Source organism: Phalacrocorax carbo, chromosome 7 (genome assembly GCF_963921805.1).
Source record: "Phalacrocorax carbo chromosome 7, bPhaCar2.1, whole genome shotgun sequence".
Lineage (NCBI taxonomy): Eukaryota > Metazoa > Chordata > Aves > Suliformes > Phalacrocoracidae > Phalacrocorax > Phalacrocorax carbo.
The window spans coordinates 26,276,161-26,299,925 of record NC_087519.1 but is presented as its reverse complement, the minus strand read 5'-3'; the positions used below and the strand labels follow the sequence as shown (position 1 = coordinate 26,299,925).

The window sequence follows — 23,765 nt, the reverse complement described above, 5'->3', positions numbered from 1 at the left end:
GTCCCTCCTCCCCATGCAGCTGGTGTTTAGCACCATGGACTGTGGACGTGGCACAGGGTTTTGTGTCCTTCGCATGTGGATGTTGGGACACAGCGGCACTGGGATACAATGAGCTGCCTGGGATACAATGAGCTGTCTTGGATGACCAAGACAATGCTAGGTCATCCTGAAAGGGCTTTTGGATTTTGCTTTTTTCTTAAAGTCCAAGAAATAATTACGGTATCCTCTTTTTTTTTTTTTTTTTTAGTCAGTGGGTTGCACAGGAAAGCCTGGAAATAGGAACTTTGTTCACAGCTAAGACCGAGAGCTTTCCCTAAGCAGGTGGTTTCAGCTTCAGGGCTTTCAGGTTACAGATCAGTACAGCTCAAAAGGAGATATTTGGGTCCATGCCCCAAGACAGGGAAACACCAAGTGCTGTCTGCAGCAGGAACCGCAGCTCCATAGCTGTGGATGCTGATTCTCCCCACCCTGTCATTCCTCTGATGCATGATTCTCACCACTCATGATGGAGCCCACTAAGAGACAAGGTCCATTATGGCCAGAAAAAGAGAGGAACAGCCATAATATCAGGGGTTGTTACACAGCAAACAGGTTTATAAATAAATGATTCTTTGCTTCAGAATTTGATTTTTTTTCAGTAAAGTTCACTGCATTAAAATTTTTAATACTGCAAGTTTTCAGCCAAGGTAAGGAAATGAAAACCAATGTTGGAAGATTAGAAATCTACTGAGGACAGGAATTCCTGGATACAGCTCTGTCTCAGCTCTCTGCCACTCTCTATAATGCTCCTGCCAGCAATCCTGCCAGCAATACATGCTAGCACACATCAAAGTGAAACTGAGAGATGGCTGGCTTGGTGAGTTTGTCAGAGTATTTGTGCTGTATAAAAAGAAAATGAAACTTTCAAAGGTCCTTCCTTGTGATTTTCTGTGTGTGCCTTTTTTTGTTCTACTGCAGTCAGAAACTTTTATTTCAATTTTTTCCGGGTGTTTTTCTGTATTTTTCATTACCCTGTGTACCTTCACCTAATCACCAATTATGCATTTCCTATCTAAATTAAACATTCCCATGCTTTTCAGCCCCTTTCCAGTGGAGGCTGGCAGGAGTGAGAGCATACCAGCAATTTTTCTGCCCTCCTAAGAACAATGAAGTATTTAGAAGAGTTTAATTGCTACCTTGAGAGTTAAACTAGCTGCTGGACTGTCGAAAGTGGCCTCAAGCCCCAAAAGACCCACTCGTGGAACTGTATTCGTCAGCAAGCCCAGGGTCCCAGCAAGGACATCTGATTTCATTGCATCAGTGAGTTGGGGTCCCCTGATGCTTATTCATCTACTTTTCTGATATTTTGTCTCAGCATATAACTAACTATGTCTTATAAATGACAAAAAAAAAAAAAGCCTAATCTTTTATTCTTTCCCTCAATCACACACATTTGTCCATACTGCTCCTAAGAAGCTGCAGAACCCAAAGCTGGGGTGAGTTTAGCTAAGCAGGAAAGTTCGTAGCTGCTGTTTGTGACACGGAGAGAACAAGTGAAAACAGTGATTTTGGTCTTAAAGACTTTTTTTTAATATTCATGTAAAAAAAACTAACAAAACAAACCAACAAAAAAATAAATCCAGCATGCAAAAAAGAGGCAGAAAACCTAAGTCTATACTGAGAGATAGGGAAAAAACCATTGAATAGAATATTGATGTTTTAAAAACAGGACAGGATTTACCTCTGCAAAACTGAATTGTTCTCTTTTAAAAACAGATCCATAAAACAAGTCCTTCGCTAGTACAAAAGAGAGAGTCAGCACTGACATCCAGCAGAGGTAGCAGAGGCCCCAGGTGGCAGCAGGGGCCAACATCCAGCCTGAGATGGGACCAAGAGCTTCTGTTGGATGGAAGCTCTTCCCGTCCCTCTGCATGGTGGTCGTCTCCTCCAACCATCAGCCCCTGGGTGCCGCACCCTGCCAGGTGTTCCCTCCTCCTCTCGTTGACCTGCCCGAGGTGCAACCTCTCTGCATCTCCTGGGCCTGTGCTGGAGATGTGCCTCCATCTGGTGATGGAGCGCTGATGCTTATGGAGGCGTGAAGGTTGTGGAGAGCTGGTGAGTATAGTTTGTGCTCACTGAGAGCACTCATGTTCAGTGAGACAGCCTGCCCCCCTATTCATACAAGCCACCAGAGATGCCAGCTGGACTGGCAGAATGACATACCAAAGATCCAAATCGGGAGAAATGTTCAGCTCTACCTCTGATCCCTCCAGAGCATGAAATCACTCAAGGGAGTATCAGCATTTCACCAAAACAATTTGTCAATGAACTCCTGTAAAGAACTTATAATCATTACAAGTGGGGCTAAAACCTATTGCAGCTATCTATCAAAATGGCTACTTTAGAGGTTTTGGACCCCTTTTTTTTCTCTAACTTATCCCTTGGTACCCTTTGCTCTGCTCATAGGCACTTTCCATACCTTTGCTAGGATGTGCTCTGGAGCCTGGTGAGAGGACTTGCTAATGGTACACAGCTCTCCCCTCCCACATAAGCTCTTGTGTCCCTTCCTCTGACCCCCTTGAATAACCTTCTCTCTGATGGATTGTCTAGAAGAGGCAATGTCCCACTACAGAGTTAATCTTCACATCATTGGGGGAAGAATTAACATGAGGAAGTCCTGATGCCGGTATGGAGTTACACATCTAATGCTCCCTGGGATTTCTGCTCCAAATGTAACTCTAATTAATTCTAAATGAGAAATTCATAAGGCTTCATTAAAGATGACATCTGCAGGAACACCGGCCGCACACAGAGGTTTTCAGCTATTACAGCAAATATCTAGCATAGGAATAACAATGGATTATATCTATTCCCTGGAGAGATCAGAAGAAATAAATACACTTTGATATCATGGTTATAGCAAATGTCTAAGTAACATAAATCAGATTAAATATCACAGCAGATCAGCATCATAGTAAAACCAGCAAAGCAAATGTGTGTCAGTAGAAACAGTCACAGGGAAGAAAATGCCATGACTATCATCGGGCTTGTATGCATTGGCCACAGCAAAAGGGACACAACCGAATTTACTTAAAATACACAGCAAAATAATATAGGAGACTACTAGATTATAATTTCTGCTTTTCAACCTGCTCAAAAAATATCAGGTGGCAATACCAGAGCAAAGATACATTACTATTTCAGCAAAACACTGTTTCTTATGATGAACAGGGGACACCAAGGTCATGGCATATGTTTCTAAAGTCTGAGAAAGTAGGGGATGACGTCTGATTGCATGAAAGCCTGCTCAAAGGGAAGAAGGTGGTGGGGTAGCATTGCTTTTACATCTGGGCTATTATTAAATGGAAATTTTAACCTATTAGAAGAATTAGAAAAGGGCACAAGGCATAATCCTGGTTCTGGGTATCAATGTTTATCTGTAAAGTATGAGCAAACTGTTCTACTCTGAGAGCATAAAAAGACATAGCTTTTGTTATAGACCTCCTCTTGGTAGGCAGGCAGTTGAATAAAACCAGTGTTCTTAACAAGCTAGGGTACAACCTCAGAGTAGGGGAAATATGATAGAAAACACAATCCTATTTACAGACTGCTTTGTTTGCATATACTTTTTGCTTCTGAAGTGAAAACTATTTTATAAAAGATAGCACATCACAAGCCCATAAAGTCTACTAGACATAGTCATATTTTGAAGGGTATGAGCGTCTTCCATCCTCGCTTCGACCAGCTTCTTCATACCCTGCGTCCTTCCTAGCCTTCGTTTCAGGATCATACCCTGAACCAACCTTATATGGCCCCGTTCTGTAGGAGATATTCCGTCCTGACGCATTGTAGGACACCGCTTTGTAACTGTAAGAGACATGAAAGATGGCATCAGCCACTGGACGCTCTGTGACTACCCAACGTTGCACGCAGTGTTCCTCTTTGCTGTTGGATTTTAGGCAACTGCACAATGTGTCACCACTTGGAGCCGCTCAGTGAGCTCAGACCCAACCCTCCATGGGCAGGCTGCCCATGGAATGCATGGGCATTCCATGAAAAAACATCTTTCCATGAAATGCACGCATGCATGAAATGCATGGAATGCATGGGCATTCCATGAAAAAACATCTTGCATGAAAAAACATCTTTCATGTTTTTTCATAAACTTACACTTTCTTTCCCATGAGTAAATCCTTGGTTGAGCAAAGGACACATCTGTAGTAACCAGCTACGTAGGTGTACAAAGCCTTACCTGATGTAGATCATAGCTCAGCTGATGCAATCTATACCTGCTGATGATCTGATATGGAATTTGCAATCAAAGCTGCAATTCATGGGCCAACTTAGCCAGCACATTGCAAATTTTAGATTTTAAGGTTGATCTCTCCCGCCCCCTCTATTTGTTTGCAAGTCATGTAGTCAGGGAAGAGAAATGGTCACTTTTGACCCATGATACAAGGCAAACAGATGTATCATTGTGATAACTCTTACAACAGGGGTATTATGCATAGACAGGTCCTGTGGTGAGCTGGTTGCACGCTATTTCGACACCCAAGACTTCATGCAGTACCTTCCCATGTTTAACACAGACAGGCTTACCGGGATTCTTCTGGAATCAGCCCTCTGCAAGCAAGGCACATCATGATACCTCCTACTAGGGCCAGGCCACCTGCCACCCAGCCAACAAAGAGGGCCGATCCAAAGGTGTACCTACAAAACACAGAGACGTGGTTGATTAGCGCTGTGACAGTGATCCAGTCTGTTTCTTCTGAAACACACTGAATATTGTCATTCTCTTTCTGGTCCTGCAGAAGTTCCCATGAGCACCATCCCACCTGCAGGCTCATCCTCAATGGGTTTTCTACCTCCTTCTTGAGCTGTGTGAACAGAGATATCCCAGCCAATTTGATTGGACGAATTATCTCCAGTGCAGATAAGAAAGAGACTCAATAAATCTTCCAAGTCCTCAGACCAGACTAATATGCACCCAGAGTTTGCCTTTCCATCAGCTGCAGCACACCCTGGCCCTGAGTGAGATCTGCACTGTGGAGCACCCTGAGTCAGATGACCACCTACCTGTTCTGGACGTTCTGCATTCCCTGGTACATGTTGGCCGTGGACATCCAGAAGTTTGTGACCAGCATGTTGGCGAACACAGACACTCCAGTGATGGCACACAGACCTGAGATCAGACAGAAGGGTGGACTGAGACCCACATAGGAATTATGGACTCCAGCTTTTCTGAGCACCCCAAGTCTTATTTATCCTCACTACACCCACCAAGACCTCTGAGCCTGAAACCCAATTACTCACAGCTCTGGGGAGGGACTGAACAATTAGTGGTGCTTCTGCCTCAGGTCTCCATACAATCATCACTATCGTGGTACTTCAGTGTCACAGTCTAACACTTCTGTCCTGAAAGCAGCCCTTATTTTAGCAAGAAAAACAACCGCCAGCTCACAGAGGTGTGACCAAGGGCCAGGTCCACCATTGCATGTGTGTATCCAACTTCTTGGCTAGCTGAGACTAAGGACATTGTTTTGAAATGGGTGAACTCAACCAAGGGATGAGTCAGCAACATCAACGTTTTAGACACCCTCTCTTTGGGAATGCACGGTGGGCTTTTCTGATACCCTCATTGGCCAAATTCTCAACCCACTGATTCCTATCGATAAAATGATAGACTTCTAAGTGCAAAATTAAAGCTGTGTTGCAAGAGGTCGTTTCCTCTATCCCACCTGTACATCTTTAAGTTGAATTGGATGTCTCATATCCCAGCAAAAGTAAGTGCTGTTCAACTGTAAGCATTTTAAATAGGGACATTTTCCTTCCCTTCATTAGGATACAGGTTTGATTTGACTACTCATCTGCAATAAAGTGTGGGAAAACCTGTAAGTGGTGTTCTTATGCATTTGCAATTTCAAGGTGGCTGGGCAACACTAGGCATTCCTGCAACCTCCCTGCTAACTGAAGGCATTAAAAAATTACAAGCTAGGCTACAACAACCCGGCGAGTCTTCATAAAATTACTATGTATAAAGCCTGAGACCCTTCATAAAACTGTTATGTAAAAATAAAGGATACAATACTATGTAACCACAATATACATATAACAAATTAAGATATTTAATTTCTTTTTTATCTCTGGGCTGTTTTTTCAGCCTTCAATGTTCCATCCCATACAAACATTTTTTTTCTTTTACTGAGCTTTTACTAAGCAGAGGTAGAAACCACTTGTCCCCAAAAATGCAGGCTGGAAGACAAATGCCAATAATTTCATGAAAGCAGCAGCACTTTGGGTTGCTCCAGAACATCTGCTACCTGTGACCAGAAGTGCACGAATCATAGAATTGTAGAATCATTAAGGTTGGAAAAGACCTCTAGGATTAAGTCCAACCATCAATCCAACACTACCATGCCTCCTAAACCATGTCACAAAGTGCCATGTCTATACATCTTTTAAATACCTCCAGGGATGGTGACTCCACCACCTCTCTGAGCAGCCTGTTCCAATGCATGACCACTCTTTCGGTAAAGCAATTTTTCCTAATATCCAACCTAAACCTCCCCTGATGCAGCTTGAAGCTGTTTCCTCTCGTCCTATGACTACTGACTTGGGAGAAGAGACCAACACCCACCTCGCTACAACCTCCTTTCAGGTAGTTGTAGAAAGCGATAAGGTCTACCCTCAGCCTCCTCTTCTCCAGGCTAAATGACCCCAGTTCCTTCAACCTCTCCTCATAGGACCTGCTCTCCAGACCCTTCCCCAGCTTCGTTGCCCTTTTCTGGACACGCTCCAGCACCTCAATGTCCTTCTTATACTGAGGGGGCCAAAACTGCACACAATATTCAAGGTGCAGCCTCACCAGTGCCTAGTACAGGGCACAATCACTTCTCTACTCCTGCTGGCCACGCTAGTCCTGGTACAAGCCAGGATGTTGTTGACCTTGCCCAGTCCTCAACTCCAGGCAACCTCAAGGCCTTGCACATGAAAGACATGACACCACCCACTTACCAGCAACAATAAACATGATGCCAGAAGTCAGAGTCATGTTGGCTTTTGCAGAGTCCTCCATGTTGCCGATACGGATGCATTTCAGAGCAAAAATGCACACAAGAAGGCCAAGAATGCCCAGGACGATACCCACGATCATGAGGGCCCTCACAGCCTGGAACATCGCTGTAAAACAAATTGACAAGATCCACTCTAAGTAATTGAAATGAGATTCATCAGAGCCTGGGAGGTTTTTAAAGATCGTTTCTGTCTAAAATTAAAAATATTAAAGAAGAAAAGCCTGAACGTATTTTGGAAAATGGGCACCGGTTCTACTTTCAGTGGTTTTTTTGGGGCATGTCTGGAAATGTGGCTGGTTTTTTCAACTCCAAAAGAGTTTGACAATTCATTGGCACTGGTAACAATTTATTCAGCTGAAATTGAGCTGGTGTACAGCTGGGATAAGCATGGGTTGTTTCATAACTGAAATGATTCAGAAAACATTTTTTTCTCTCCAAGCAGCAATGAAAACAGACAGCTCTACCCAGCTATCCACGGTATTTCCAACTACTGTGTGTCTCAAGTGAAGTCCTGTATGTTCCTGCTTTACAGTAAAAAGCATGGCACGGGAGAAGAGGAAACCTTGACAAACATTACACATACACCAAAGGAGAGCAACAAACCTTCAGCAATGACCTCCCCCAGCATATCCTTTCCACGGTTATTTGTAATATCAGTCTTGTGTACATCTGTCCATGTTCATTAATACAACATGCAAATACCCTATCCCTGAATTTGTTTAGCAGCCCACTGTCAAGGTGGGAATGCTTGTTTGGAGGCAGGTTGTGATGCCTGTGGGCCATACCCATGGGATCTGAGCACTTCTGTCAATAAGATGAAGGTAGCAAAACCCCTCCAGGCTCTTCTTGGCTGTAGTAGAAATGTAGGGGAAAAAGCAAAGGAAAACTTGCACCTTTTAAAATAGAGAAGTGAAGGGAAAAGGCAATGCATTTAAATACCAAGATTATTTTCTAGGTAAGGTGGCACATATCCCATCTCTCCTGCAATTCAGTGCTGACCTCAGACACTTCTCCTCCCTGCCTTTGCACACCTTCCTGGCAGAGACAGGAAGGCGTCAGGGCTGGCAGAGCACTGGGAAGGGGTGGTCGAAAATATTTCAAGGGCTATTGTGATTTGGCTGGGATGAATTGCAGCCTCTTCTTGACCTCCCATGGGCTCTTACAGACCTGGGTCTGGCTTTGATGCTCCCCACTCATGACTGTCTGTCTTCAGGGAAGATGACATGGGCTTGTAACTGGCTGAGAGGGGCAGGCAACATATCCTGCAGCCCCAGAGATTTCACTCAGCCTTCCTGTCACCCTTTTTGTTAGCCTGGCCAGGATGGTCATGGTGCCCAAGTGTCCTGTATGTCCTGACTGGAGAAGAAAGCACTGGTGCTGGAAAGTAGGGAATAGACACTGCTTATCTTGCATAGGGATAGAGAAGATAAATGTTTATAAACCCTCCCCAGGAGGGCAAGGGTGGGTGCTGGGGTGCCTGTGTTCGTCTCCTTGCTTGTGGAGTACTATGAGCCTGAGCAGAACCACACTGGCACCATGATGCACAAGGAAGCCAGCAGTCTGCCATCCCACAGGCTGGGAATATCCCACCTTCTCCCATCTGGCAGTCCCACCAGGGCTGCTGCTCTTATGACTCAATTTGCCTTTATCAGCTGATAACAAGTGCTAACGAGCCTGGGATATTCAATCTCCTATTCATCAGCCCCCAGGTGTGAGCTCATTAGTTATTACTCATCAGAGAACAAGAAGCTGGCGGATACGCCTTATCAGCCCTCAAAGGTTGTTCATGTAGCACCTGATGCAAAGCAAAAAACTGTAAAGAGAAGAAAATCACAATACTCGTTTGTCTTTACAGTCACTTAAGTCTTTGCAACTGCTTTTGTTTCAGGGCAGGCAGGAGAGGCTGATGCACCAGGGCAGCATAAGACACTATGAATTGTGATGGAAGGTTGTCTCCAGGACAGTCCTTCATTCTGATACCTGCTACTGGCTTCAAAAGAACATATGGCGTCCTCTAATTGGAGCAACATAGCTAAGTTTTTAAATACTTGGAATACTTTATGAATAAGATAGTCTTAGAATTTGCTATATGTGATTAGATAGAAGGGAGTCCGGAGACGCTGTATGCTTGCATAGAATAAATAAGGGAAATGTATTAGAATAAGCTAGTTTAGTATCAGTAAGAACTGTGTAACCCAGCCAAAAATAACTGAGCATGCCCAGAGACTGAGTTCAACCAGCAGAAATGGTGAAGAAGACAATCGACAACCACCAGAGAACCCTGGAAGACCACTAATGAACATGAACACGCATGAGTTAAGGACATTTGCAGATGTTGATGAATTCCAAGAATAGTATGAATATGGTAATTATTTCCAATAAATTTATATGCATATGTCTATTTTGATTGCATATAACCCCTGTAGTAGAGCAACTTGGCGTGCACACTAGGTGGAGTGATCCCCTGTGCACCCGGTGCTGCAGTAGAGAATGCCTGCTTTCTAAAACTACAAATTGAGGTTTAGAGGGTTCTTATATTTGCTGACTTACAGTATCAATTCCTGGGATGCTTTCTACAGAACTTATGGTTCCTAGGTGCCATCACTGTGATGGTCTCAACCCTTCAAGAAGTGATCCTAAGCTAAGACCTCACAGGGCTATTGTGGGTTCCCAGGACAGATGTTCCCAGTGCCTCGGGTGCCCATTGAAGGACACAACAGGCAGGCCAAGCCAAGCAGCTCCTGGGATGTTGCACTTCTGCTGAAGCATTGAAGTCCAAGTGGTGTGGTGAATCTCCATTGAAAAGAGGCAATCTTCAGTTGTTGGAAAGGGGAGAGAGAGGAAAACAGCAAGCCATAAAAGAAAAAATGCAAAATAGCCATCAGTAGCAATTCTTCTCTCCATGAGGCTGACTTATGCACCATCTCCACAAAGGGCCAGAAAGGAGAAGAAAGTTCTTCCAGGTCTGCTGTGATATGAAAGACTTTTCGCTTGGCTCATGGGACTGAAAGTGAGAGCTGTTTGGAAAGAGAGCACTGCAGTTTCAAGTGAATTTTGGCATCCATCAAAGGTCCTCTGAATAGGAGGTGGATGACCTCCCCCAGAAGGAAGGAGTGGAAGGGCTTAGACAAACAAAATAGGAGACTAAGGAAAAAAAAATTGTATCAGGAGCACTAGGTAGCAAAGAACCCTATAGTTAAAGTCAAGCACAAAAACTACCTGCCATTTTGCATACACATTTTGCATGAGGTAGGATAACTTTGCTTCATACCTGCACACATATGGTTGCTCATTTTGCACACCTGATTTCCATATGAAGGGATGGTGTGCACAGACAATAGTGAAAAAGCAAGCTTATTCACCAAAAAAAAGTCAGTGATCTGAAACCACAGTTTGCGTCACTGCATTTTTTCAGATGTAAGTACAACTGAAGAGTTGTCTTTTTCCTCAGTGTTGCTATGAGTAGTGAGAGGTGAGTGAAGTAAAACAATTTAAAGTCATCTAAATGAACATCACCTGCATTTCTGTTACTAAAAAAAATACAAAGGTGGAAATCTAATTTTATGACTAGTTATGGAATATAGAAAGTTTAGGGAAAAAATAAGGTTTTTAAGTTAACCAAATTCAACCAGGAGCATTCCTTCTTTACATTTTAAGGTACTCATCAACTAAATGGACACATAAAGAAAACAAAACTGACAGAATATCTCTAAGACACAACAGAAAATGCCTGTGACTGCTTTGCACATTTCCTTATTGCTATATTACCTAAAAATAACATAAAAAGTAAAATCTTGATTATGATAAATTGGCATCAAAATGATGATTAGCATTGCCTCGTTGCTCTTTTAAAACACAATCACCTGCACACAGTATTATAAGGATATGTATATATAGTGATCAACATTTGTATATATAGTTTAATAATTTTTTTTTTCTTCAAAATAAATGGAGAAGTGATTCCAAACATCGGGTTTGCCCTTCCAAATGAAAAAGAAGTCACCTAGCAACCCTGAAGCTGGGTACAAGAAACACATTTATTCCATCGCACCCTTCGGGATGGTCACAGGCTTTTCTCAAAAGCAACTGCAGCCAACACACTGGTCTTCACCAAAGCACTCCCTCCTGCCTCACAGTAGGGAAGCAAGGCTGGCATCCCTAAGGATACAGGGCTGAGAGCCCACATCATGCTCTCTTCTACACCAATCAATACATGCAAAAGGCCTATGTGCAGTAGTGCTTGCTTGTACCTATTTGCAGTTGTGCACCAAGAGTTAAAAACACTCTCAGGGCCATAATTTATTGCTAGCTGGCAGGGCACAGGCATGATAGGTCACAGGGAGGCATGGTGAGCCAGGCTGGCTGCTCCCCTCCCGTGGGTCCAGCTAGCTCAGGAGCACTGGAATACCCTTGTATGCAGTGGGGTGGGAGAAACAGCTCTTTTTTGTAAAGTAAGCAAGCAATCAAGAAAATAATATCCCTCTGAAATCTCCTTCTGTAACCACTAAAACTCCCCAAGCAATGTGAAGTGACTGAGCACACCTTTCCCCTTCTTGCTCTTCCTACACACACTGGTCACAGGCAGATTTCTTCAATTCCAGTCTTCTCTTTGGAAAAAAAAGTATTTCAATTGTTATCTGTGGAAACCATTATTCTAATAACAATGCAAAATTACATGCAGCTGTTTTCTTTGTGTTTCTATTCAAAGGGACAGAATATCTGTGGGTTTAAACATCGTCACTCTCCTTACATCAGTGGAGTTGTGCTGATTTATGCTAGCAACAGGGCTGAACCCATGATGCTCATCCAAAGATCACCTACACGTGCTCCAAGTTGTAACCTCCACTGAGTAAAGGTATTATTTTGGTAACAAATATGCACATATTTTTATGCTCATACACTGAGTAGCCTGGAAATTTTATTCCATGCAAAGTGCTTTAAGATATCTGCTCCTACTTTGGATGAAAACTGTGCAGAGCTACAGGAGAGCTACCGGGTTAAACCTGATGCATCTTTCACCCCTACCTGGCAGCCCAAGAATGGTGAAATACGGCCGGCACTCTGTAAAGCCAGAGCTCTGCCGCACGCAGCTCCTCCACAGTCCCTGATATTGGAAGACAGCGGTGACCGGGTTGTCATACAAGTCCTGTGTGCTCCACATATCCATGGCAGTGGACACGATGCACCCTGCAACACCCAGCGATGAAACGATGAATGCCATCACCTGGCAGATGGTCGTGGACATGGTGTCTCTCCTGGACAGAGGACGTGAGACAGCCCTGACGCAGCCACAGACCTAATAGAAGCACTGAAGTCCTCTTGACTGAGCCACCAGAAATGCAGCAGCTCTTATCAGATGCTTTCCATTGAACGGTGTGTTTGCTCAAAGTGTTTTTGCAAGATAGTCCAGTTTCACTCTTGCTAGGTAGGTTTGTGCTGGCAGGGCCAGAGATATGAGCTTTTGTCCTTTAGAAGTGCTTGTCCTTTCCCAGCTAAGCAGCCGCACTCCATCAAGTGTTGGGCAACCCACTTGGAACATGCGCCGTCCTCCACCTGAAACCCTTTGCTGTCCATCGGACTTCTCCTGCATGCTTGGCATGGGGCAGAGGGAAGGATCACATTCCCCGATGAACCCATCTGGCCCAGGTCACCACCTTCCTGTCCTTCTGCTTATGTAAAGGGGGAGAATATCTGCCATCAGGCCAAGACAGGAAAAACTCTACACCTGGCCACCCATGCAGGCATCCACATAAGAGGCACGGTGATAGATAGGGGTGCCAGTGGTGAGCTCTGTGGGAGGATGCCACTCAACTCAGGGAACAAACAGGGACATGGCTGTTCCTTGCAGCCACTTCGAGCATCACCGCAGTTGCCTCTGATTCTGACCATAGTACAACCCAGGGCACTGGGCCAAGAGCCCCATATTGATCAAGCAAAGCTCCTGCAACCCTGTTCTCCTCCTGCCTGGATCCCCATCACCTGTCATGTGACCCCACTGAAACTGGGGAGAAGGAGAGGGAGAGGGACAGAGACTGTTTGGAAAGTGCCTTTTTACAGGTGCTTGTCTGTATTGGCTGGGGGGATGGTCTTGGAAAAGGGCAGGGGATATAAAAATTAGGAAAGTAATTATCTCTTTGCACTGTGGAGAAGTGCTAGACTCAGGGGACCAATATAAATTCACCGTGCCACTTTGCCGATGGAGCACAGTGAGTTACAAGGACCTTCCAGACTTCACTCCCATCCATCCTCATCTAATACCCTGCTCCGACTGATTTACTTCAGCCCTGACCTAGAAACAAATTCCCGCTTTAACAAGTCCTGATACTGCTCTGTGCCACATGCACTGTCAATACCATTTCCTGATCGTGAAGCCATGTGAAAGCCACCAGGAAGAGAGGAGAGGATGATTTCTGTGGATGGATGAATTACAATGGGGTTATTATGTGTTGGCTATTGCTTCTGCCCTCTGGAGGACCACTCAGGATACCCGTTTTGCATTTGTGCCTGTGCAGCGAGCTGGTGGGCAGGAGAGAGAAATGTTTTTGCACTGGACTCTGCTGTAACAGCTAGCGCACAAGTCACATGTCTAAAGTTCACTAATCATAGCTACCAAAGCCCTCCTGGGTCAGGCACAAGCTGTCTTTGCTTTGAATAAAATTGTCTAAGCTAATTTATTAAAATTTTATTAAAATTTTATTATTTCCACTGACTTTGGCAAGTTTATATCAGAGGAAGGACTAGCTCCAACATATCTAAAGGTCAGAAGTTGCCAGCAAAGAAATAGCATGAACAAAAAACACAGAAATGAGCCCGCAAGAACCAGAGGTGGTAAGAACTTGTCATCCTCAGTGAGGGAAAGGGCATGCTGACTAACATTCCTCATCTTGGATAATGCTTTGTGATAAATCAGGGCTGGAGAGGACCTAGAAGCTGGGAGGGCAATAAGTGCTAAACAAGTAATGTGGCCAGCTCTCCATCCCATTCTTCTCTGCTCCACAGCCAGAACTGTATCCCAATCCAGAAACTCTGGTTACACCCAAGCTCTGACGGTCCTCAGCAGCTCGCCAAGACTCCTCTCCTTCTTCGTGCCCCAGGACTTGCCGCCTTCTTGCCATCTAGTGGTAAGAGACCACATCACTTTTTCCAGGCTAGACCACTTCAAAGCATGTCCCAGGGACAGATATTCCTCTGGGACATAACTCCTATTCCCAAGGGTGATGCCACCCTGCATCATTAGTGTGCAATGGTTTGCAGGGCTGCACAGAAAAATGGACCCATGGACTGGTCACAGCTGAAAATAACCCCTGGGGAGGAAAAAAAGGGGGGGGGGACAGGGCAGAGAATACAAAGAGCAAACATGTTTTTTCCAGATTTTTTTTTTCCCAAAAATTTTTACCACTTTTTAAATTACTGGGGTTTTTCTGCTAAATTGGACATCTGGGTGGTTGCATGAATACAGGTGAAGGTGGCTTTCCCATGCACCATGCCTGCATGTTTGCTTTGCTGGGAGGGGATCTACCACTCCTTCTTCTAGCCCTTTCTGCTGGTTTCAGCTGCATGCAGCTGGAGCAGCTCTTCCAGCCGATATGGATCTTCTCTTCTTTTTCTTTCCCCCTCCACCATTTCACATCCCCAAGCCCCATTCATCGCCCCATTCATCACCCCAAAAACACCTCTTGGAAAGAGGGCCATCCCCTGGATTGCCCTTAATTGTGCCTGAGATGGAGTCTGCCACCCAGGCAGTGCTGCCTCATTAACCTTTTCTTGGGGATATAGTTTTCTCCAGCTGATGGGGGATGCCACTTCTTATCATCCCTCTTACTCAGGGGCATCGAAACCCCAAAGCAGTGGTGGAGAAATCAAAAAATATCAGCAACAGTCTCTGAGTATGCAAGAAAGCCCAAGTGAACCAGTCTGTCTTTGATTTTGAGGGCCAGATTGAATCACGTCTCTGAAGAGGATAAACAAGCATAGGGTTGCATATTGCCCCCTTAAACCTCATGCATGCTCCCCCCAAAAATGGAACTGAGAAAGCAACTTCAGTAATGGGGATCATGCTGCAGTCCTTAGATAAGAGGCAAACAAACACCCAACCATGCTCAGCATTCCAGATATTGTCATCTCTGAAGCATTACTGTGTTTTGGGGGAGTTTCTACTTGCTTATCCCTAAGAATATTGCCTAAGGTCCTATCCAGCCATCCCAGCATTTAGCTGCTTGCCATTTCTCATGCTCTGAATAGCATCACACTTGTAAATACTGAGATCTCAAAGCTCCCACAAATACCTTCCTCAATGGTTGGTTGAAGCAAAGATCTGGAGAAAAAACACAAACTTTTTTCCATTCCAACCCTTCCCACTAGCGCATTTTCTCTGCCTTTCTAAACGTTCATATTTTAAGCTTATTTTTAATGGTTGTTTCTGAGCCACTTGTGGTAAGCAAAAATATGTTTCCTTTTGCAAAAGACCCATCAACCCATTTTCCCAGCACCCAGTGCAATAACAGATGATGACCTTGGAGTTTTACCTGAACTGTTGGCTCAGAGCAAAACCTGAAAAGTGGTTGGGTGATAGGGTAGCTGTAGACCATGTCTAAGCACCTTTACTGCAACCTGATGCTCATATCCATCGACGCCTGGGAGATGTCTACAGCCAGGAGTGGTTGAAGGTGGGGATCTCTCTCCAAGCACGTTCCCGTTGCTTGTTTCCAGCAAGATCATTGAAGGCCTTGCCATGCCACACGGTAATGCTGAGCAGTATCTAAGGAAGGGACATGGTGGGGAGACAGCTCTTGCAAAGGCCAAGCTTCCTCACCAAGGAGCAGAGAACAGGGTTCTGACTCTGAGTATTGGGACATCTCCAGCGGTTTACCCAAACTAGGAAAAGGAAGGGTACTTTGTGACCGCTGTGCTCTGCAACTTTTATTTCATCTCATACTTGCTTTATCTACCCAGGCGTTGACTCTATATTATCTCAAAACTGTTCACTGGGCCCACTGCAACTTCTGAATGTTATCGCCGCCTCTCCCACAAAAATCACCTACAGCTCATGTTTGCTTTAAAATTTGCAAATACAGCTCACACCCTGCCAGTCAATTCCAGCTTGTTCACACCGAAACAAAGCAAACCCACCCTTCTCTTTCTGTCCCTCCACCACTGTGATGACCACAGCCTCCAGGAGTGTGTGGTCCATTAGTCTACAACATGAGAAGGGCTGACTGGCCTTTCTGAAACTCAGTGGGGAAAGGGGATCATGGAAGGCCCCTGTCCCAGCTCAGACACTCTCTACCCCATTGGTCTTCAGGTAGTCCAGAGGGGTCTTTGAGGTCCCTCAGCAGAGCTGGGGTACATGAAGCTGTGTCCTTCCCTACATGCCTATGAGCTGTAGCCCAACCCCACATCTTCACAGCCGCTTGCCATTTCCTTTGTCTTGCTCCTCTTCTGGACCTCAGCCCAGATTCTTTAGGATTATTTTTCATGTCTCTCATCCTTTTGCAGTGTCAAGGCACGAGACAATAGCAAGGATGTGATCCATGCATTTAGCTTCCTGACATCCCCTGATAGACACTCTGCCACCTCTCCCCACCCTGAAAGTCACTGGGGATCAGGGTGCCCGAGACCTCTCTAAAGGTCTCACGTTAGCTCTTTCACATCCCCACACCTTCTTCACCTCCTGCTGTGGGTGCAAACTCACCACAGCCTCACACATGCCCTTGCTAGGTTATATCAAGTCTCCAGCCCTCCTGGGCCACCTAAACCCTTCTGTGCTCAAAACTTGGTCTCAAAAGACTTTAAGCAGGTTACAGCAGTTGCCTGCACACTTTTCAACATTTGGAGCTGAACTGACAGGGTTAAAGGATTTTAAGTACAAAGCAGAGCTTGGAGGATGCCTTGCCATGGCCAGCACAGGTGGAGGATCATGACACAGCAATTAGCAGTCCCCATCCTTACAAACTTTGGGCATGAAACAGTTCCAGGGAGCAGAGATGCTATTTCCTTGGCCAGTGGGCTGCCCTGTCTCCAAAATCCCCAGAGCAAGGGTTTTCCTAGGGTTATGCCACAAAATGGGTATTGGTTGTATGAAATAAAAGAAAACCTTGTCAGAACATGGATATAGAAGAAAAAAACATCCAGAGATGCCAACATTAAGACTTTCCAGACATGAATTCTCCTCAGGAAACATCTATGCATCTCTGCCTTCCTGCACCAGCAAAACTGAAAGCAGTTGTTTTATGCAAAAGTCTGGACAGTCATGATTCCATTCCCATGGGCTATTTTCATGCTGACCCCTCTAGCAACACATACCCTTTTACTAGTTGGAGAATTTTAACAGGGTACTCTCAGACTTCCCAAGTTTTCTGTTGGAAAATCAAAAATATTCTTATTTTTCAAGTCACCAGCATTTTGTTCCACGGCAGAGAGGTGCCTCAGCCTTTCTGAAAGCGTCAAAAGGGCTTTTGACTTGAGAACAAAATGTCCTTTTAAAAATGGCTGAACTGGTCTAGCTGAGGAGTTCTGGAAAAAAGAGGCTAAGACAGACAACAGGAAAATTACTGCCCATGTTACTGTAGCATAACAAACTTGTAAGCAACTGAAAAATGCTCGTTTTAGCAGAAGGTGCCTTGTGACTTCCGCACTAGGTGAAAATAAAAACCTTGCCTGAGCTCAGCTATTGCTATTTGTCTGTTATTTGTGTGTTCAAATTCAGATCTTGTCCTCTAGAAAATCACACTAGGGCCTACTGACATGCCAAAGCAAGCAGCTAAAAATAATAAGAGAAAGCAAAATCAGAAGAAACATGCTTACTTCTCAAGTGACATATTTCACCAGAGACTGACTGTTTATAACTGAGCAGCGAGGGAGAGAGCCATAAACTACCTGTGTTATTTCTCATTTTCATCTATTATCTTGATTTTTCCTCAATCTAGCTGAAATTAAAATTCCCAACTAAATTGAAGATGGATGATGGGCAAGACAAGTTTAACCTTTGCTATGGGAGCAAGGGATAGAGAAAAAAATCCTCGGAAACCAAAACTTCATTGAGGTACTCAGGTCACCTCGCTGCTTTGCTAGAGTCCTATTATTTTTATTCACTCCGGCACTATTGTTCCCAATATAAATTGCCATTGTCAGAATAATAAATAGGGGTTTATAATGGAAATGCTGACAAACCATTAACTATGGTGTGGTTAGCAAGGGGGGGTTAAGAGAGACCAGAATGCAGCATGGTTAAAATAAACACTGGAACAATCCACTTAAATAATATCTTAACAAATTAATAATTTCATTTTTAGCTGCATTTTTTTCCTCTCAGGTTGGGACACAGCTGCCCTTCGCTGGCGGCAGGTGGGAAGAAATACCCGTAGGAGCAGATGAATTCAGGAGACAGAGCCAATCTATAAAGCACAGCAGTGGGATGCTTGTTTTTGCACTAGCTTCTCCAGAGACTGGAAGTGTCAGACAATATATAATAGGAGGGGAAAAGGGGGGAGAGCAAGGAAGTGACTTCAGAAGAGCAAGCCCTGTTCATTAAAAAGAAAGGAAAAAAAGTCCATCTCACTTTGTAGGGCAGTGCTGATAGCACCGGTCACAGAAATCATCTTGTCGGGACAAAAGCACATAAATATTCATATACCTACACACTGGCGGGGAAGGCACCAGCTCTCCAACACCACTGAGGATGAGGACAGCAAATTCTGGGGGTTCAGGGTCCCACCCGACTTTATTTTTAAAGGTTGCGCTTTATTCTTTGGACTTTTTTGAATCACTTTCTGTAGGTGACTGCAGTAAGCCCAGCAAACACACATGGTAATTCCACTCTAAGATGACCAGTTCATTACAATCCCTGGCATTTAGGACAGGATGCCCATGTCTGTCCGCAACCAGGAGGGAGCCGCAGAGCTTGCTGGATATAGCTGAGGAGGGACAGACCGACTTCCCGCAGACAGTCTGCTAAATGAAGGAAATCCATCCCCCCAACACTGCTGTGTACTTCCATTTTAGGGAATTGATACCCACCCCACAGACACTAGTCTGGAGGCTTGGGAATTGCAAAAAAACAACTCTAGCTTTTCACTATAACGGTGAGGTTAGCAATGTAGATATTTTGAAAGAACAAAAAAAAATTCCCAAATTTCAAGTATTCTGGTTTCTTCAAAGATTAAAGTAGTTCCCAGAGCTGAACACTTGGAAAGTTTAATTGCTTCTTCTGTAGAGTTACATTTTCTGTAATTTTAAGCTTTCAGAGCTGAAGAACTGAGGAAGTTCTGCAGTGTGTGATGGGTGTATGTGTGCATGGGGAAGATTTTCTTTTTACACCTCTATTTGTTCCTCATATGGTAACTTTAATCTCTTTACCTATAAGCAATTAGCTTATTCAAATAAAATACATATAAAATAAGAAAGCTGGAGTCAAGTTTTACCAACCTGTCCTGCCACTTGCTGCATGCATTTTCCCTTCATGACACTACTCAGCCTTGCTGACTGGTAGCAGAGTGCAAATACAAGCCCTGCACAGATGTCTTTGGATGTCATCCTACATTCACTTGTACCTGCTGCAACGCACAGCTTTTTCTAGGGACTGCACAACTGGATGCCCAGGCAGGATCAAGCCCTTGGACTTCTAGGAAAATGCATGCCTGCACCCCAGACTCTGTGTGAACAAACAAGGGCATTCAAAGCCACAGATCCAACGAGAGGAAGATGCTCATGGGCATCCCTGGCACCTGCACGGGGATGCTGCAGCACAGCTAACACCAGTTGGGAGCGAGGATCCAAAGATGAGTGACATGGAAAGACACCTGAGGAGATGAAAGACCCTTCCTCCTGGTGTCTGAAGCCATAGCTGCATTGGGTTATACTGGTTTGATTTGCACAGAGATAGACTACTTAGGAAAGAAGCTATTTTTGTGCACAATGCTTATTTCTGTGTGTTTTGGAAATGCTATTTTGCAGAAGTTCTGCAATGAGTTGCTGATATAATTGGCTTCTTCCCTCCGTTCTTGCTGTGCCAAAGCACAGAGGCTAGATGGATATAATCGTCTAAGTGCCTTTTTTCTCACTGTATTAAGGCAAGAAGGAAATCCAGATAATCCTGTTGTAACCTAATTGTTTGCACCCCCAGATACTCTGGGCACAACCAGGACAGGAATGATACCCGTGGAAGAAAAAACTGGAACCAAAGGAGAATTAGGGAGAAATCCAGCCTGGTGTTGTTAGCCCATACAGAAATACAGTGAACTGAACTGTGACATATCCTCTTAAAAAAGGATCTTCTCTGATGCCAAGAATATTAGTGGTTTCTGGTGGGAAGCCACGCACAGCCATGCAGCTAGGGTAGGATTGTATGCCCAAGGCAGCCGCAGCACGGGACAAATTCCCCTGCGCAGCAGCCATTGCCCTGGGTGTAGTGCCAGGACAACATCTCGGGCACCTGATGCATAATCAGCTGTAATGGGTTTTGCTGAACCTCAGCTTGGCCATGGGAGGGGGTTCAGGCTGAGGTGCCTCCCAGGGACCTGTCCTCCAAATGGGGTGAGCATCTGAGGTCCGTTTTAGCTAAAACTTGGGTTCCCCACTCTGCACTGGAAATCACTCATCACCACTGCTCACACATGGCTTCTGACAACACAGGTGGGAGGCAACATGCCCATGGCTCTGCCCTCCCACCTCTCTGCCCTTGCGACCAGCAAGCCCTACCTGGCAGCCCGAGGATGGTGAAGTAGCCGCGGCATTCGGTGAAGCCAGAGCTCTCCCGGACACATGTGCGCCAGAGGCCCTGGTAGTTGAACACAGCCGTCACCGGGTTATTGTACAGGTCTTGGGTGCTCCACTGGTCCATGCATGTTGATGCAATAATGCCTCCTATTCCTAAAGCGGACACCACAAAGCCCATGGACTGGCATATTGTCACAGACATGGCGCCGAGCACTCACTAGGCAGGTCCTCAACGCACACAAGCCTCCACAAGTCGGGTCTGGGGCAGGAAGCCAGGGCAGAAGGGACTTTTAGCTGGAGGCACAACCTACGTCACGGATGGGAGTCAGGGAGGTCTGGTCTATGCCATACAAACCTACCCTTTTCCTTTATCTGTTTCAGTGAGATAATTTTCCTAGCTCGGTACCAAGAACCATTTGTTACGCATGGTGTGAACGCCTTGCTCTCTGTTTACCTTCTCCCTCCAGGTAGAGGTGCAGCTGGCATGGGCAGACGGAGACCAGCAGGTGCCTATGAAACAGCTTGGACAGAGCTTCTGCAGAAGTGACTGTGTGCTCCAGGAGGCCAACCACAGAGGTGCTCAAATCAGATGAAACAGATAAAAATTACGGAAACCCTAATCCTTTCCTGGCAGGGATGATGCTTTTGAGCCACATAGAGAGGTCTCTGTCTGGGGAAGTTTGCTCAACAAAACATTTAAGCGAAGGATAGTGTACAGAAGAGGATAGCATATAGCAAAGAACAGCAAACCGCTGCAGCAGATGCTCAGATGGACCTTGCTGCTTGGTGAGGTCGGGCTGGGAGCCCCCGGGAAAGGCGGCAGTTGCTGAAGAGTGAATGGTCTGAACCTGCAGTTTGCTCTGGGAGAACAAAATCTGGCAGGCAGACCAAGGCAAAAAATAAATAGAAGCAAATGTATATCCTCAGTCGCTATTGCTTTATTGCCCTCATCCAAATATGAATTTGGACTTAGAGGGATGAAGAATGAGGGTAAGGCAGGCAGGTTGCTATGTATTACTGTAAGACAAGAGCACCTAAGAGACCTGACCTTATCACAGAAAATCACTTTGTTGGGTAATGTCTTTTTTTGCTCGTTCTGTTACATCACTCATCACTTCCTTCCTAGCCCAGTTTTCCACTGGTGCCAGCCTGTTAGTGGTTAGAGAGTAAAGTTGCTGGAAAGCTGCACTCCATGGGAGGCAGGAATTGATGAGTCCTGTTTTGGCAGTGGCAGACTCACACATGGCATGTGAAGGGTTCAGGAATGGACCTTCAGAAGAAATGGAGCGGTGGAGTGACATTTAGATGGTGGAAGTGGAAGGTCACCAGAGAGCACACAGAAGTGGACCACTATTGTCTGGCTACATCCACCCTTGCTTAAGGAACATTGGTTCTCTCCCAGATGCTTGGTCTCATGTGTAGATGGACTTCTCTGTGAAGCAGCTTCTGAAGAAGATCCAACCTGTTGTGTGAACGCAGTGGTTGGCTCCTAGAGATTATTTTGGTTTTGCATGTTTTTGAGAGCACCAAGCAAGCTAGAAGGGGCCTTGGAAAGTCATCCAGTCCATTCCCACGCCCAAAGCAGAGCAACTCTACATCTTTTAGAGCTCTGACCTGACGTCAGAGAACATCCATGAGGGAGGTGTTGCTTTCTCTAGGGCTAATTTATCCTAGAGTTTCAAAAACCAGTTCTGACAATTTTATGACTAATATTGAAGTCCATTACACATAATTTGTGAAAAGTAGTGCCCAAAAGTAAATACTAAACAGGGAGAAGATAACTCCATGTGTCCCACCAAGAGTCACAGAATCACACAGAATCACAGAATCACAGGCTGGAAGGGACCTCAGGGATCATCTAGTCCAACCTTTCTAGGAAAAGCCCAGTCTAGACAAGATGGCCCAGCACCCTGTCCAGCCGACTCTTAAAGGTGTCCAACATGGCCAAGTCAACCACTGCACTGGGGACATTATTCCAATGATTGACTGTTCTCACTGTGAATAATTTCCCTCTTGTGTCCAATCGGAATCTCCCCAAGAGCAACTTGTGTCCATTCCCCCTTGTCGTCCCCATGGGACTCCTTGTAAAAGGGAGTCTCCATCTTCTTTGTAGCTGCTCCTTAAGTACTGGTACGTGGTGACGAGATCCCCTCTGAGCCTCCTTTCCTCAAGGCTGAACAAACCCAGTTCTCCCAGCCTATCCTGGTATAGCAGGCTTCCCTCTCCTTTGATCATCTTGGTGGCCCTTCTCTGGACACCTTCCAGCCTGTCCACGTCATTTTTATACAGCGGGGACCAGAACTGTACACAGTACTCCAGGTGTGGCCTGACAAGCACTGAGTAGAGCGGGATAATGACTTCTTTCTCTCTGCTGGTGATGCCCTTTTTGATGCAACCCAGCATCCTGTTTGCCTCCTTGGCTGCAGCAGCACACTGTTCGCTCATGCTGAGCTTTCTGTCTGCCAGGACCCCCAGGTCCCTTTCCACAGAGCTGCTCTCCAGCCAGGTGGATCCCAGAATGTGCTGCACCCCCAGATTATGTTTTCCCAGGTGCATGACCTTACACTTCTCCTTGTTGGACTTCATAAGGTTCTTGCTGGCCCACTCTTCCAGCCTATCCAGATCTTCCTGCAGAACAGCTCTCCCTTCTGGAGTGTCTACTTCCCCACTCAGCCTGGTGTCATCCGCAAACTTCATCAGGCTACACTTGATGCCGTTATCCAGGTCACTTATAAAGATATTGAATAACATTGGGCCCAATATTGATCCCTGGGGGACTCCACTAGTGACAGGTTGCTACTTGGAAAAGGTCTGTTTACCACCACCCTTTGGTGCAGCCAGTCAGCCAGCTCCCCACCCACTGCACAGACCACTTGTCTAGGCCATAACGCATTAATTTCTCCAGGAGGAGGCTGTGGGGGACCGTATCAAAGGCCTTGGAGAAGTCCAGGTAGACAATGTCCACTGCCCACTCCATGTCAGCCAGGCAAGTCACTTTGT

At 45.3% G+C, this 23,765-nt stretch overlaps 1 protein-coding gene across 2 annotated transcripts; it reads right to left on the bottom strand.

Moving 5' to 3' along the window:
- Window positions 1–1,287: 1,287 nt before the first annotated feature.
- Window positions 1,288–20,967, bottom strand: CLDN18 (claudin 18). Of its 2 annotated transcripts, none has more exons than XM_009508499.2 (5): window positions 20,748–20,967; window positions 6,994–7,158; window positions 5,056–5,161; window positions 4,579–4,689; window positions 1,288–3,846 (listed from the first exon to the last, which is right to left on the bottom strand). In XM_009508499.2, the coding sequence occupies exons 1-5, from the start codon at window positions 20,965–20,967 to the stop codon at window positions 3,669–3,671; spliced, it is 780 nt and encodes a 259-aa protein (XP_009506794.1). In that variant the 3' UTR covers window positions 1,288–3,668. The 2 variants fall into 2 exon arrangements, with proteins under 2 accessions (XP_009506794.1, XP_009506793.1); XM_009508498.2 differs by lacking the exon at window positions 20,748–20,967 and adding an exon at window positions 12,078–12,422.
- Window positions 20,968–23,765: the final 2,798 nt, after the last annotated feature.